The 15,350-nt window shown below is 50.7% G+C and overlaps 1 protein-coding gene across 1 annotated transcript in view; it reads left to right on the top strand.

Annotated features, from left to right (window-relative positions):
- The first annotated feature begins 9,352 nt into the window (after positions 1 to 9,352).
- The window catches only part of FGF18 (fibroblast growth factor 18), a 35,509-nt gene continuing 29,511 nt past the window's right edge, over positions 9,353 to 15,350 (top strand). Inside the window, exons 1-2 of the mRNA XM_040262761.1 lie at positions 9,353 to 9,473; positions 9,645 to 9,681. Of these exons, the coding sequence (XP_040118695.1) occupies positions 9,442 to 9,473; positions 9,645 to 9,681 (69 nt within the window). The 5' untranslated portion in view covers positions 9,353 to 9,441. The remainder of the gene's footprint in view (positions 9,474 to 9,644; positions 9,682 to 15,350) is intronic.

Genomic DNA, 15,350 nt, shown 5'->3' with positions numbered 1-15,350 from the left:
TGCACGTAGTGGTTATTTAGAACATTTGGGGACTAATCCTTAGAAACCCCTTTAACTGTCTTGGCAAGATTCAATTGCGTGACAGGGCAAGATTCCTCTGCTACTTGTCTTGCTGTCGTGTGTCCTCCAATAGTTTCTAAGATTGCTTTATTGATGCTGTTCTGGAGTTTTATGTCTTGCAGTCTTCTGGACCCTGGGTGGACTGTGGATCTGGTCTTGAGACTCTCAGATGTTTTCTTGGGAGATTTAAGCCTCCTCCTAAACTCCCATGCATTCTTAGGCCTGTATGATTCTTTGTTTATCCTCATTCCTTTTTGTTTAAACTTGGAGAGAGACTTTATTTTCTGTCTTCAAATTTGTGTTGCTTTTCTTTAATTTCCAAATGTTCTTCCTTGGTTCTTGGGATGTAGCATCTAGAGTCTGAAAAAGACCTTTCTTATCCATGCATTGTTTACTCATTACCCCACTCACTCTCAGCCTATTAATTTTATATTTTATATTGATTAGAAGGGTGGTACTTGATGACTGGGTTCTAGTTCCAGATTATTTTGATGGAGGTCTGAAGATACTAGCTTTTCCATCTCGGGTAGTTTTCCAGAGTAGATTAATTTTACGGGGTGGGAACAATACTGGGGTAGTACTGTCTTGTCTGATCTGTTTCCAAGTGTTAGGTTTCTCTTCTAGTCATTTACGTTGTGATTTTCTTCATCAGTTATTCAATTATATCTGAATAAGCCATGTCTGCCCTGTAGCTCCTCTTTGTCTTTATTTTAATGGAGGCATACTGCTGCTGCTGCTAAGTTGCTTCAGTCGTGTCCGACTCTGTGCAACCCCATAGATGGTAGGAGATGGTAAATGTTAAGTGTTCTTAATTGAAATCACATCGGTTTTAAAAGATGTTTATGTACTTCAAATTTAAAAGATCATCTGCTTTAAATTGATAGTAAAATCCCAAATCACTTAGCCATCCTATATTGAAAAATTGCTGGTGTTCAAATAATGCAACTGCATTAAAGTTGAGTTATTCCTTCCCTAGGTAGTGTTTTTTTGTTACTGTTTGTGATGTAGGAGTGTTAGGTAGTTACTAGTATTAGTTATTTAACATGTTCAGAAGTAGAAGTATGCTTGCTGATAGTAATGTCTGAAATTTGTATTGAGTTGCGTTGTGTGGAAGTTGAACATTTGGTTTACCTGATGGGCACTTCTTTGTGGCAGGGAACCTAAAAGAACTTCCCACCATTCCGAGGGAAAGCAATTGGCCTTACTGATTGTTCTGTTCTTAGCTTATTAAACACAGCTAATCAGATCTAGAGGGCTGCTTTTTTTTTGAAAGGACAGGAATTAAAGATTCCCTGTGCCTCAGAAGTCTGATAGTGCTACCTGTTAGATATCACCCAATTAAACATGATAGTAATCTGGAAGTTAAATTACTAGTACTCCCAGGCTTAGGAAATCTCTTTTAAAGACACTTCCCTTTGTTCTGTATAAACTACTCAGTGCGATTGGTCATAAATTATTATTGGTATAAATGCTAAAAGTAAGTATAGATAACGGAAATCCTAAATCCTATGGACTAAAAATAAAATTTAAAATAAATAAATCCTATGGACAGGAGTTTGGTGGGCTCCCTTGTCCATGGGGTCACAGAGTCAGACACAGCTGAGTATATGCAACCAACTATAGAAAACAATATTTTTACTTTTAAATCTCTACTGTACAGCCTCTGCCTAATTTTGAAAAACATTTAATGTTTTCATTTACCAATTTTGAGAATGATGGTTGATGTCTTAGCGTACCTGAAAGTAACAAGTGTTCTGAATTCAAATTTTTTGTTTAACTTGAGTATTTTTTCAAAACTATAAAAATTTTTTGTTGAAATATAGTTGATTTAGAATGTTGTATTATTCTGCTGTACAGCAGAATGATTCAGTTTATACACATATAGACAATTCTTTTTAAAAATGTTTTCCATTATGATTAATCCCAGGAATGTATTGAATATAAGACTTTGTTTATACATTCTATGTGTAATATTTTGCATTTTCTAACACAAAATTCCTAGTCCATCCCTCCCCTACCTGCCTTCCATTTGGCAACCACGTCTGTTCTGCTTCTCTTTCACAAATAGGATCATTTGTGCTGTATTTTAGATTCCACATAGAAGTGCTACATGGCATTTATCTTTCTCTTTCTTGACTTAATATGGTAATCTGTAGCTGGGTCCACGTTGGTGCAAATGGCATTATTTCATTCTTTTTTTTAAATGGCTGAGTAATGCTCCATTCTCTCCTCACCCTCTCCAGTGTTCATAGACTTTAATGATGTCCACTGAATTCAGGTTTAAATACATTTTCTTTATCTCAGACCTTTATCTCTTCCACAGAGCTTTGGTTCCTTAAAAGTGGCATTTAGAGATCACAGCCTGGGTGGGAGTTGATGGTTCATTAATACTGAGCTGATGATGTTTAGCAGACTTAACCTGGATGATCAGATCAGACCCTTTGCAAAAAGAACATTTTTGAGCTTTAGGAGGGCAAAGATAACATTTGTCTGCAGGAAGCTTCTCTTTTTGATGCCTTTTCATTTTTATATCTTTAGGTCATGGGTGAGAACTCTACAGAGTTACCTTCAAACCTGAACCAGAGGACAAAATAGGTTAATAAGGGAGGCTATTTGAGAGTTGTCCAAGTTCCTGGACCATGCATATGATAATAAAATGAGTCCTGTGTAAAACTTATAAAAACTATAGTTAATGGGGAGGGAATTGTGTATACATTGTCAGGATAGGGCTATTTTTGTTTGAAATTATCTAAGAAAAGGTTAAGCGTCACAAAATTAAAGGTTAGTGGTCTGGGCTCTGGAGATACAGGGTTAAAGTCTGAGCAGAAAGTCTAAGGCTACCTTCTAGCCAGGTCTTAACAAAAGAACCAGTTGCTCCCTGACTCATGAACTTGGCAGTAGACATCCCATTTTAATGCTGTGAAAGTTCCAAGAGCTGATCTAGAGAAAATTTTACAGCTGCATCTGTGCTAAGGGTCTACTTTTCTCACTGAGCTACTTGATCCTCTTGAAGACTTGAGGCTGTGTTTGTCCTATTTTCTTAGGCTAAAAGTTCTCTCATCTTTGTCTCCAAAATATAAGGAATCCCTGAATTTTTTGATTCTTAGGTTTGGAAAGGTGGAAAAGGAATACTCTGTCCCAGAGCATCTAAATGCTTAGGATTAATCAGCAGGCAGAACACTTAACTGCCCTCCAGGGGTTCCTTTCCATTGGGCAAGCAGCCTACATACATTCTCAACTACCCTTGAGACAACCAGCGAAGTTTTGCCGATGAGATCTGCTCAGAAAATTGCAAACTTGCTAGCTTAGTGCTGGGAATTTGAATGTACGAGTGTCCAACTCCCAACACCAAATTAGCACAGGGCCACCTGGTTTCCGCTACCATAACTAGCTGGACTAGTAACAGTGTTTTCATTGGCCTCCTTAAGGCCACTGTCATTACAATGTATCCATGCTGCATTAAGCTTGTTAAAAACAGGCTGGGCTGTGGCCCTTACCAAGCCTTTGTTAAATTGACAAACAAATGGGTATATCCACTTTGAGTACTGAAAGTGTTAGTCACTTAGTTGTGTCCAGCTCTTTGCAACTTTATGGACTATAGCCTGCCAGGCTCCTCTGTCCATGGAATTCTCCAGGCAAGAAACTGGAGTGGGATGCCATTTTCTTCTCCAGGGGATCTTACTGACGCAGGGATTGAACCCTGGTCTCCTGCATTGCAGGCAGATTCTTTACCATCTGAGCCCCCCGGGAAGCCACTGAGTACTAGTTGGCAGTAAAAAGGAACAACAGTGATAACAGCAGCCAGATGGGGCTTGCCAGGTAGTTCAGAGGGTAAGACTACTTTCCAATGCAGAGAGCATGGGTTTGATGACTGGTCTGGGAACTAGGGTACCACAGCTGCATGGTGCAGCCAAAAAAGATGAGTGAGAATGAATCTCAAACATGCTGAGCAAAAGAAGCCAGACACGCAAGAGCAGGTACTGTGTATGGATGCATTTATGTGAAACGAATCTAGTGCCAGCATATGAATGGTAACTTGAGACTAGGGATGGGTGTGGGGAGATTGCTCAAGAAAGGTGTTTCAGTTCAGTCCAGTCCAGTTGCTCAGTCGTGTCCGACTTTGCGACCCCATGAATCGCAGCACGCCAGGCCTCCCTGTCCATCACCAACTCCCGGAGTTCACTCAGACTCAACGTCCATCGCCATCCAGCCATCTCATCCTCGGTCGTCCGCTTCTCCTCCTGCCCCCAATCCCTCCCAGCATTAATCTTTTCCGGTGAGTCAACTCTTCGCCTGAGGTGGCCAAAGTACTGGAGTTTCAGCTTCAGCATCATTCCTTCCAAAGAAATCCCAGGGCTGATCTTCAGAATGGACTGGTTGGATCTCCTTGCAGTCCAAGGGACTCTCAAGAGTCTTCTCCAACACCACAGTTCAAAAGCATCAATTCTTCGGCACTCAGCCTTCTTCACAGTCCAACTCTCACATCCATACATGACCACGGGAAAAACTATAGCCTTGACTAGACGGACCTTAGTCGGCAAAGTAATGTCTCTGCTTTTGAATATGCTATCTAGGTTGGTCATAACTTTTCTTCCAAGGAGTAAGCGTCTTTTAATTTCATGGCTGCAGTCACCATCTGCAGTGATTTTGGAGCCCCCCAAAATAAAGTCTGACACTGTTTCCACTGTTTCCCCATCTATTTGCCATGAAGTGATGGGACCAGATGCCATGATCTTCGTTTTCTGAATGTTGAACTTTAAGCCAACTTTTTCACTCTCCATTTTCATCAAGAGGCTTTTTAGTTCCTCTTCACTTTCTGCCATAAGGGTGGTGTCATCTGCATATCTGAGGTTATTGATATTTCTCCCGGCAATCTTGATTCCAGCTTGTGTTTCTTCTAGTCCAGCGTTTCTCATGATGTACTCTGCATAGAAGTTAAATAAGCAGGGTGACAATATACAGCCTTGACGTACTTTTTCTATGTGGAACCAGTCTGTTGTTCATGTCCAGTTCTAACTTTTGCTTCCTGACCTGTATATACGCATAAACATTTGTTGAATTCCAAGCATTTAAAAGTTATACATAAATAGTGCCTTAAAAGGCCTTTTTAAGGCTTGTCGACTTAAAGCCTCTGCCTAAAAGTTGAGAGATGTTACATTTGGTGGAAATTTTTAAAACTTCAAGCCTGGGAGACTGCTTCTCAAGTGACAGAACTGTTTGGAGGAGGTGGGTGGAGGAGTTGGGTTTTACAGACGTTTGCAACAAAGCAGGTAGTCTGAAAGTCAAAAGTGTTTCTGTGAATTAAAACCAGATACCTCAAGGAATTTAGCGCTTTTCTATATATGGGAAAATGCAAGAGTCTGGGCTCATTGAAATCTTGCCTTACATATGCATCTGGGCTATCTGGGGCCAATAACCTGCCTTTTTCAAGCTCACTGTAGGGAGTGGCTATAGCCTGATAGCTGCTGGATCAGGTATTGTTCTTCCTGGTTGCCTAAGGGGCTCAGAAATTCACATTTGGAGGGCCAAAGTCGCTCATCACTGTGACATCCTGCTTTACTGATTGGGCAGGAAATACTCCATTTCTCAGGCTTCTGATAGGTACCTACCCCGTTTTCACCCTCTTGCAACTCTTGGCTAACTTAAACCCATCCTTTTCCCACTTGGAGACAATTGATATATTTTCCCTGGAATACTTTGTATGGCTGGCTTTCCCATCTTTGGGTCTTAGCCGAAGTATCGCTAATTGGTGCTCTCTATCCCATTGTTTTCCTTCAGTGTACTATTAAGCTTGAATTTATCTCTTGGCTTATTTGCTTATTGCTTGTCTTAGTAGAAGTGAAGTGCTTTTTAAAGCAAAGGCTTTGTCTGCCTTCTCCCAGGGCCTGATGCAATAAATAGTGATTGAATAAATTGGAGAGAAGTGACTACCAGACTAGTGACCCATATTGCTACATGAACATGTCAAATTTGAATAGAAAAAGCTCATTTAAGATTCATTTGTATGGTGAATCAATAGGTTTGAAGGTGTGAATGATGGGGAAAGGGAAGAATGTAAAAATTTGATTTGAGTAGAAAAATTCAATAAATTGAGAATGATCCTACTTTCCTGCTTGGTGAACAAAAAATAATGAGATAGTAACCTGAAAACCCTGATCAGGATTATTAAATAATAACTAAAACCTTTGAAACCTTCATTGTGAGCCAGACCAAATGATCTCATTTGGTAACTCACAGCAACTCAACACTTGTTGCTGTTCTTAGATGTGGAAGATGTGGCTTGTAGATGAGGAAGCTTGTAGGAATTTATAAGTAAGTGTTGGAGGCAATACTCAAAGCCAGGACCTCTAACTCTTGAGTTTACACTCTTACTCAGAACATCTTTTCAAGTCAATCCTATTTGTAAGTAAGTGTTAGTCGCTCGGTCGTGCCTGGCTCTTTCCGACCCCATGGACTGCAGCCCACCAGGCTCTTCTGTCCATGAGATTTTCCAGGTAAGGACATACTGGAGTGGGTTTCCATTTCCTTCTCCAGGGGATCTTCCCAACCTAGGGATTGAACCCAGATCTCTCCCGCACTGCAGGCAGATTATTTACTGACTGAAGGGAAGCCCAATCCTATTTGGGTGACAACTTTGTGAAATCAACAAACACTATCTGAGCCTTAAAAAAAAACTGCAAGCATTTTAGAATATGAGTGATGATAGACTCATTCAAAAGTAATAGAAAACAGTAATAGTATAGGAAACTGGAAGTGTTGATTCTTAGCCAGGAGATGCTTCAAACACCCCACAGTAGGCCCAAACTACCTCTTAACTGGTCTGTCAGAGGTCTTAATGAAGTAAGATAAAGCACATGGTGATGTCACAGGACCCAAGGGGAGCATTTCTGTGCATCTCTTTCTTTTGTGGTTGGTCATTGCATGCTGTCTTGGAATTTACCAGCTCTAGCAATGACAATGTCTAAATTCAGCCCAGTGCTTCAAACAAGAACTTTCTGCATCACTCAGCATCTGGCTTTGAAAAGGTTTTTTGCACTTGTGTTCAGTGCTGAAACAGAGGCTGTTTAAGATAGCCTCAGCTTTGGGCTTCCCTGGTGGTTCAGTGGTGGAGTCCGCCTGCCAGTGTAGGAAACACGGGTTTGATCCCTGATCTGGGAAGATCCCACATGTTTTGGAGCAATTAAGCCCTTGTGCCACAACGACTGGGCCTGTGCTCTAGAGCTGGGGAGCTGCAACTGCTGAGCCTGTGTGCCTAGAGCCTGAGCTCCGCAACAGAAGCCACTGCAGAGAGGAGCCCGCACACCTCAACTAGAGGGTAGCCCCTGTGTGCCGCTACCAGAGAACGCCTGCGCAGCAGCAAAGACACAGCTCAGCCAAAAATAAACCCATTAAAAAAAACATGCAGGGAGGCCTGATAGCCAGAACAACTGCTGATATTTATATAGGAAGTATTACTGTTGGACAGCGCCTGTGGCAACCCACTCCAGTGTTATTGCCTGGAGAATCACTTGGACAGAGGAGCTTGGCAGGCTATAGTCCATAGGCTTGCAAAGAGTAGGACATTACTGACTGATTAAACACAAGCACACCTCAGTTTCACTGTAAGGGAAACCACAGTGAACATAGAAAACCATCAATCATGGCACAGCCATGGCACATAATCATGACACAAAGTTTTAACCAAATAGTTTGGATTCCTGAATTTTGCTTTTTGAGCTTATTCAGTTGCTTTCCTGCTGCGACTAAGTAGAGCCTGGCTGGCTGGAGCTTCACACAGTGTGAGGCACTTACGTGTGATAAGAACACCTACATTCTGAGGTTGGTGGGAAGGACAGGAGTGATGCCTCTGAGGAAGCAGAGGGAGTAAGAAGAGATGGTCTCAGAAGGGATCTGGTTAAAAGAGTCAAACTGCTTGGTATGCAAAGAATAGCAAATCTCAGCCTAGAGGTCAGAAGAGGGCCTGGAGTGGTCGCTGACCAGAGTCCTGCTGGCTCCTCCCGGGCCTGTATAGCCTGCCCGGGCTGGGCTGCAGTGAAGCCTTGGGGACGCTAGGTGGCAGCCGTGCGTTTCCAAAGGTGGCTCGCCCCTCAGCCCAGCTGGGAACCAACCCCGGAGCCCTGGAAGGGGGTTGGTGGGGGGCGTAAGAGAAACCCTCAATGCCCCCTCCTTTTCAACGGCAGGGACGGAGATTAGAAGGGGGTTCACTCAGGGTGGCCAGGCTTCCCAGAGGGATCTGGGACACGCTACGATCCTCTGTGGACTCACAGGGTGGGTAAAAGCGACCCCCCTTACGTGGAGCCGCCCCGAGGGTTGGGCCTGACCCGCCCTCTCCCTGCTCCCCACTCAGGCGCTGGTGGGTGTGAGTGCGAGGACGAATGTGGGTGAAGAAGGACATTCTGCACCTAACTGCGTTCTGGGGGACCGCAGCCGGCCCAGTTTTGGCATCCTTTGCGCCGTGGCGCTGGTCACTGCGCCCAGGCGCAGAATTTCGACGGCTCCCAGCGCTCATCAGCTCCAGCCTCGCGGGCTCTGCCCCTTCGGAGCTGCCGGTCCCGTCGCCGAGAGTCTGAGCGCCTCCCTCCAAGCCGGAGCGCCAGGAGAAGAGGAGGCGGCGGTGGAGAGGCCGCGGCAGGCCGGCAAGCCGGCAGGGCCGCCTTTGATGTGGGCGCGGCGCACCCAGGCGAGCTGAGCGCCCGTCCGGCCGCGCCCCGAGGGGGGAGCCCCCGGGCCCCGCATCCTCATTGTGCCGGCTCGGGCCCGGGCCCGCCCCCGGCCCCCCGCCCCCTCGCCGCCCGCGCGTAGAAAACGCCCCGGCCGCCGCCAGTGGTGGGAGGCGGCGATGCGCACGGCCGGAGAGACGCGGAGGAGGAGACATGAGCCGGCAGGCGCCCAGACGGAGCGGCCGTGACGCGTTCGTGCTGCCGCCGCGCGCCCCGGCCCCGGAGCGCTGACCCCTGGCCACGCGCAGCCCCACGCCCCGCCTGGAGAGTGCGCCCCAGCTTCCAGACCTTCCGCGCATGCTGCCCCCGGAGTGAGTCGGGCAGCCAGCCTCCCGCGGACGCCCGGACGGCCGGCCGGCCGGCAGAGAGCCAGGTTCCTCGCACCGGCGGGTGCCTCCTGCCCAGCGGCGGCCGCCTCGCAGCCCCCGCGCCAGCCCGGAGGGCGCAGCGCTCGGGAGGAGCCGCGCGGGGCGCTGATGCCGCAGGGCGCGCCGCGGAGCGCCCCGGAGCAGCAGAGTCTGCAGCAGCAGCAGCCGGCAAGGAGGGAGCAGCAGCAGCGGCGGCGGCGGCGGCGGCGGAGGCGGAGGCGCCCGGTCCCGGCCGCGCGAAGGGGACATGTGCAGGCTGGGCTAGGAGCCGCCGCCTCCCCCCCCGCCCAGCGATGTATTCAGCGCCCTCCGCCTGCACTTGCCTGTAAGCGCCCGCGCTCGGGGCTGCCCACCCTGCCCGGACGTCTGTCCGTGTGCCTGTGGCTCTGCCCGCCCCGCCGTTCTTTTGACTTTGCGGCTGCGTATCTGTCTGTCTGTGCGCGCGTTTCCCTCCCTCCAGTCCCAATGACCTCCTCTCCCTCTCTCTCCCCCGCAGGTGTTTACACTTCCTGCTGCTGTGCTTCCAGGTACAGGTACGTGGGCTCCTGACTCTGACCTTCCCTCTGCACCCACCTGCCCCTGCCTCCCGGTACGCGTCGGTCCCCTTCCCCCGGGCCGCGCCCCCTCCCTGGGCCCCACCCCTCCTGGGCGTGGAACGGTGCACCTGTTCCCAGGGAGCCGAAGGGCGGCTCCGCGTGCGCCCAGCGCGGGCAGGGAACCGGCCAAGGGCAAGGGGCTCTGTTGCTGGACTCAGGCCGGCGCGGCCCCAGTCCGCTTCGACTGGGAGCAGACCCTTGGAGCGAGGGCTCAGTCGCCACAATGTGCCGGGCTCCGAGCCTCTCGGCCCCGGCGAAGAGTTAGGACGGAGGGATTTTCTCTGCCAACCGTCTCTTCCCCATCTCCGCTCGCTCTTCCAAACAAAAAGGCTCCTTTCAACCGAGTAGATTCCGAGTCCAGGGAGAAAGCTTCAGTTGTAAATTACTCTGTGGTTTCAGAGGCGTTTGCAGCATTGAGAGAGATGTGGAGCTAGGAGGGGAGACGGGAGAGAGGGCGCAGAGCGGAGCACCTAAGCCGAGGGACCCTTGCCTGCGAGGCGGCTCCGGAACGGGCCGCGCTTCGCACACCCTGGCCCAAGGTGGTGCAGCCCTCGGCTGCTTCCTCGCCTCACTCCTCTCTCGCTCACTCTACTGAATCAGAAGAGGGCTTGGCGCTCAGCCTGGAAAGCACTTGCTAAAATCTGATCTGTTACTTCAGCAGCTTTCAGACTCGGGAAGGTCTTGGCACGCAGACAGTTGGAACGCTGGTGCTTCCAAAGCCGTGGAAATGAAGGAAGAGGGTTGGGGCGGGGGCGGGAGGGAAAGAGAAGAGGGACTGAGGGAGCCGACTTCAGCGCCGATTAGAACCAGACCAGGCTGCCTCAGCTTGGGGTGGAGGGTGCGCGGAGGAAAAGGGACTAGGAAGTGCCAGCTGCCCTAGCCCCCCGCCCACCTGAGCTCTGCGGGAGGGGCCCTCGGAGGAGCTGGCCTGGGGCCAGCTGTCTGCCCCTGTCCCCTCTGGCCTGAAGGCAGGTGTCCTCCTAGGGCTAGAGAGCATGCTTAGGCCATGGTTTTCTGGATGCTTGAGGTGCCCAGGGGGAGCCCGAGCAGGGAAGACGGTGGTTCTCCCAGGCGTGGGTGTTTTGTGCCGTTGGCACAGCGGTCTCTAGCAGAGGGTGGTGGCCGGAGCAGCAGTAGCTGTGGTGGAGGGCCTGCTTGTCTCCCCTCCCACTCCCAGGAGGGAATTGTTACCATCAAGATGGACTTTGAGCTACGTGCAGGAAGCATGGATGGACAGACTGATGGGTTCTTTCCTTCTGTTGGCCAGGCTGGGGTCCCTGGTGACTCTTTGAATCAATACAACTGGAGTCAGTAACTTAAGACTGGCTGTTTGCCAAGCAGATGTGACCCTATGTGGTGGCGGGGGCGGGGTGGGGAATGGCTGGTGTCAGAGAGAGAGGCCAGTGCCTGGCATGGCCTGCCTGGTTTGCAGCTGAGTCCCCAGGCAGAGGGCAAGCCCCAGGGTCACTGCAGGGAACTGCTTGTCGGACCTGGGTGAGAGCTCTTCCTCAGTGTCCTGAGCCTGGGAGCGGGGACAATGAAATGGGCGTGAAGTAGAGAGAAATGGTTTCAGACTTTGTTGCCCAAGCCTCTTGTTGTCTGCTGACTCTTGGTCCTTGAAGCGGGGTCCAGGAGGGGATGCTCTGTGGTCTTTGTGTTTGCTGGGAGAGTGTAAGGGAGGGAAGCTGGACTCTGCATCCCGCCTTCACGTCCTGGCTAAAGCCAGAGCCAGCCTTTGGGGGAAAGAAGCTGGGGTGGCCCGTCTGGGTTACGTCTTCAAGCAGGTGAGGGAGCCTTCCTCCTCTCCCCTCCCCTCACTGCCCCACCTCTCCCCTTTGCAGTCTTTTCCCTTCTAAACTACCTTAGGTCTGACTAATGTTTTAAACTCATGGTCCTTGTACCCTTGGGATGTCTAAGGATGGGATTATGGGGAAGGGGTTTGAAACAGTGTTCAAAATGGTGCCCAAGTATGCAGGGTCTGTGAGTGTTCTCAGCTCCCCATGGATTTTGGAAAGCACCCATGATGGCTGAAAGATAAAGCAACACTACCCTAGACAAGGTTGGCAGGTGCAAATCCTCCTTTATGCTCTAGGGCCAAGGTGGAGTGGTCTTAGAGGTGAAGATGAAGGGTGGGTCGCCCACAGGAGTCTGCAGGAGTCTGGAGTCTGCTCCCTACTGCAGTGTTGGGCCACCACCAAGAGAGCAGCTATTTCCTGGACAGTGGGCATTTGGAGGGTGGTTGTGAGAGTACCCTTGGTGAGCAGGGCCCAGCGAGGCTCCCTGCATGGTGGGAAGGCTCAGGACTCTGCCATCCTGTGGACGGGCCTGAACCCCAGCTCCATCTTTCCCTATACATGGACCTTTGTGAGACTTAGTTTTATCATGGGGGGCCATGAGGATGAGATGGCATATGAAGGTGTGGAAGAGGTTTTGCGAATTCTCATCACCCAGGAGGGCACGAGGCTCTGTCAGAAACTGTATACCTAACGCCCTTCCCTCCCGGCCCTAGTGTTTTGGAGAACTGGTCCAGTCCTAGCAATGGAGTTTCTGGGCTCCTGCGTCTTCCCATCTATTAGCCACCAAGCCCCCACTGGGCCCCCTGCCCCCAGCCACATTTCCTTGAGCACAGTCAATGCCAGACACTGCCCCCACCCTCCCCCCAACCCCCCCCCCCCCCAGCAACCCCCAGGAGCTAGAAGCTGGGAATTTAATAAAATCCTTTCTCCACACGACTTGGGACACCGTGGATAGCTCAAATCGGAAGAATTTTAAAAATTTCCAAGGGGAGCAAGCGGCGTGACCAGTAAATTGCTTTTCTGCACTTGGCTGAGCGCGGACAACGACACCGGGCTGGGCCTTTCACGCAGCTCCGCTGGCACCTGCCTGACATTGTTCCTGCCGCCGGCTCCGCCAGGTCCTCGCCTTCCCCAGACAGGCTGTGAGGCCGGAGCGCCGCCCCCCCCCCCCCCCCCCCCCGCCCCGTCCTGCCTCCCACAGCGCTGCTTCCTCCCTTGCCACGCTTGTTCAAGTCTGGAAGTGTCCTTCCAGGCCTTGTCCTGACCACCCCTACACCTGGCCTCCTCAGTGCGGTTTAGAAGCTTTCTTCCAGTTCACTAGGATGGCGAAGCCAGAGACAGAGTCCTCTGGGACTTCAAAAGAATGGAAAGCAGTCCTGTTGGGTTGCACTTTTAATTTCTCAAGAAGCAGCCTCATGCATCCGTTCATCTGACCAGTCAGGTGTCCCTTCCTCGCATGTTGGCCGCAAACCTGATTCTTGCTGGCCGTGGAGCAAGGCCAGTCGCTTCCTGGCCTCATGGAGCCCCTGGTCTAGAGAGGGAGTGTGCCAGACTCACAGGAGCTCCTTCAGCGCCTTCCTTTCCAGGATGAAGTGCTGAGAGGCAGGGAGTGGCCTCCTGGCTGACAGAGGGGGAAACCAAGGCGGGGGAGAAATGACCCGCCTTTGTTGAGCAAGTTTTGCTTGTAAGAATTTCCAAGTGGCTCTTGCGTCAGGAAGTTTGTTTCGTTCCTGCTACCTCGTGGCAAGGGAGACTGAAGGAGGTGAGGATGATATTCCCATCTCCCAGATGGAGAAACTGAGGCCCAGAGTGGGGAAGCAGTTTGTTCAAGGCCACGGCTAAGCTTCAACTCTCTGAAATCAGGATCTTGTATTCTTTCCAGCACACCAGGCAGACTTTTCGAGAAATACTGAAAGCATACTGATGGGGACACTGAGTCTCCAGAGACATGCTAGGTGTCCTGAAGGAGAGATCTGGTGATCTTGTTGGATCTCCATGATAGGATCCCTGTAGCTGGGATCAGAGCTGGTGGGGGCCTGGGGGCTGTCTGTGGTTGAGGGCATCTGATCTGGTGTCTTCAGGCCCTGTTCGTCCTGGGATGTTCTGGTCTAAAAGGGTTTCCAAGCTAGATGTGGGAGTTTTGTAGGGGGCACAGGGCTGGTGGGTTCAGCCCTCTCCCCACATGGAAGGGGAGAGGGGCACCCTGCAGCCTTCCTGCAGCCCAGGAGTGCTACCTGCTCTGAGGCAAGGAGGTGGATTTTTAAAATTTCCTGTGGTTGGCACTGCCAGGGTCCAGCATGCTCTGGGTAGCATGTCAGGGCCACAGCGTTGCCTCTTCCCTCCCTGGAGACTGCGAGGGCATGGTGGGCCCCAGAGGGAGGTGGGTGGGGACAGGGAGGAGACTTTCTGCCCTCAGCTGGTCCTGATCAGAGACGTTCTTGGCATGGGAAAGCAGGGTGTCGGGCTGACACCCTCACCGGGAGCTCCCGCCAGGTGCTGCGGACTCGTTACGTGAAGGACGGTTTCTCACAGCACCTAGGCTGTGCCTCACAGGCAGCCTGAGATTAGGAATTCTCAGATGAAGGGAGTGAGGCTCAGGGGCAAGAAGTAATCTGCCTTCGGGTGCACGGCAGGAGAGTGAGGCAGAGTGGGATTCACCTCTAGTTTAGCCACTCTAGGACCCAGGCTGATGAAACAGCACTTCAGAGGCTCCAGGTCCGCCAGGCTCAGAGAGTCACTCTGCCTTGTCTTTGCTGTGTGATCTTGGGCAAGTTACTTAACCTCTCTGGGTCTCAGCTTTTGCGTGGATAAAATGGGAAGGAAACAACCAGTAAAACAGTTCCTCCTCCCTAAGGATGTGGAGCAGGGGGGAGTGCAGAGCCCAGGGCTCTGAAATCTTACCTGCATTTCAAGACTTTGCTCTGGGAGGACTCCCTCCACTGCCCTGTGAGTGGCGTAAGCTCCACTTGCCCACGTCACTCTACCTCCTGGTGACTGGGGAGAAGGAAGGGGTTGATTGCTTTCTTTCTGAGGGCAGGAGTTGTCTGATGGATATCTGTGTGCTCCTATCTTGTGCTGGGTTGCGCTTGCCCCTCACTCACAGGAACCCGTGGCCAACCACTTGGAGGGTAATGCCATGGGCCTTGCCAGTGAGGCTGAGGAGAGCCACCGGGCCTCAGGCAGGGCCAGGGCCTGCTGTTGGCTCCTGAGGTCTGAGCACTGGGATTTGTTCGGAAACATGGAAGGGTAAGCGGGCCCTCAGGCTTTAGGCAGACTTGCTGATTGTGGCTGGGAGGTGACTGGCTTTTGTTTGCTCTGACATCCAAATGGCATAAGGCCTCAAGTCCATTTAAAATACTGCTTTGCTGAGGATGGGGCCAAAGAAAAGCCCCCCATGGGCCACAGAGCAGAAACGTGCTGAGGATGCTTGGATTGGAGTCCTGGCTCCATCCCTGGCTCGCTGGGTGACCTCCCTCACTGTGCCTCAGTTTATCCACCTGGGTGTCAGTGAAGTAAGCTAGGCAGCTTCTGTGAAGCTTGAATGTGTGGGCCTTGACATAGGAGAAATCTTGGTTTGAATCCTGTCCGTGCTGCTGAGCAGCTGTTTGGCAAATTTCTTAGCCTTCCACTCTTGGCACTCAGTTTTCCCATCTGTGTAATGGAGCTGTGGAAGGTACCTGCCTCCTAAGGGCTGTGGTGAGGAGGACTAACTAGGACAGTGGGCACAGAGCAGCTGGCGCCGAGGCTACACTCAGTAAGTGAGTCAGTGTAGTTGTTCGACGGATTATATGCTCTGTGTGTGCTGACGTG

The sequence above is a fragment of the Oryx dammah genome, unplaced genomic scaffold, assembly GCF_014754425.2.
Source record: "Oryx dammah isolate SB20612 unplaced genomic scaffold, SCBI_Odam_1.1 HiC_scaffold_20, whole genome shotgun sequence".
Lineage (NCBI taxonomy): Eukaryota > Metazoa > Chordata > Mammalia > Artiodactyla > Bovidae > Oryx > Oryx dammah.
Note: the sequence above shows the minus strand (reverse complement) of the source record. Positions and strands in the feature narration are given on the sequence as shown.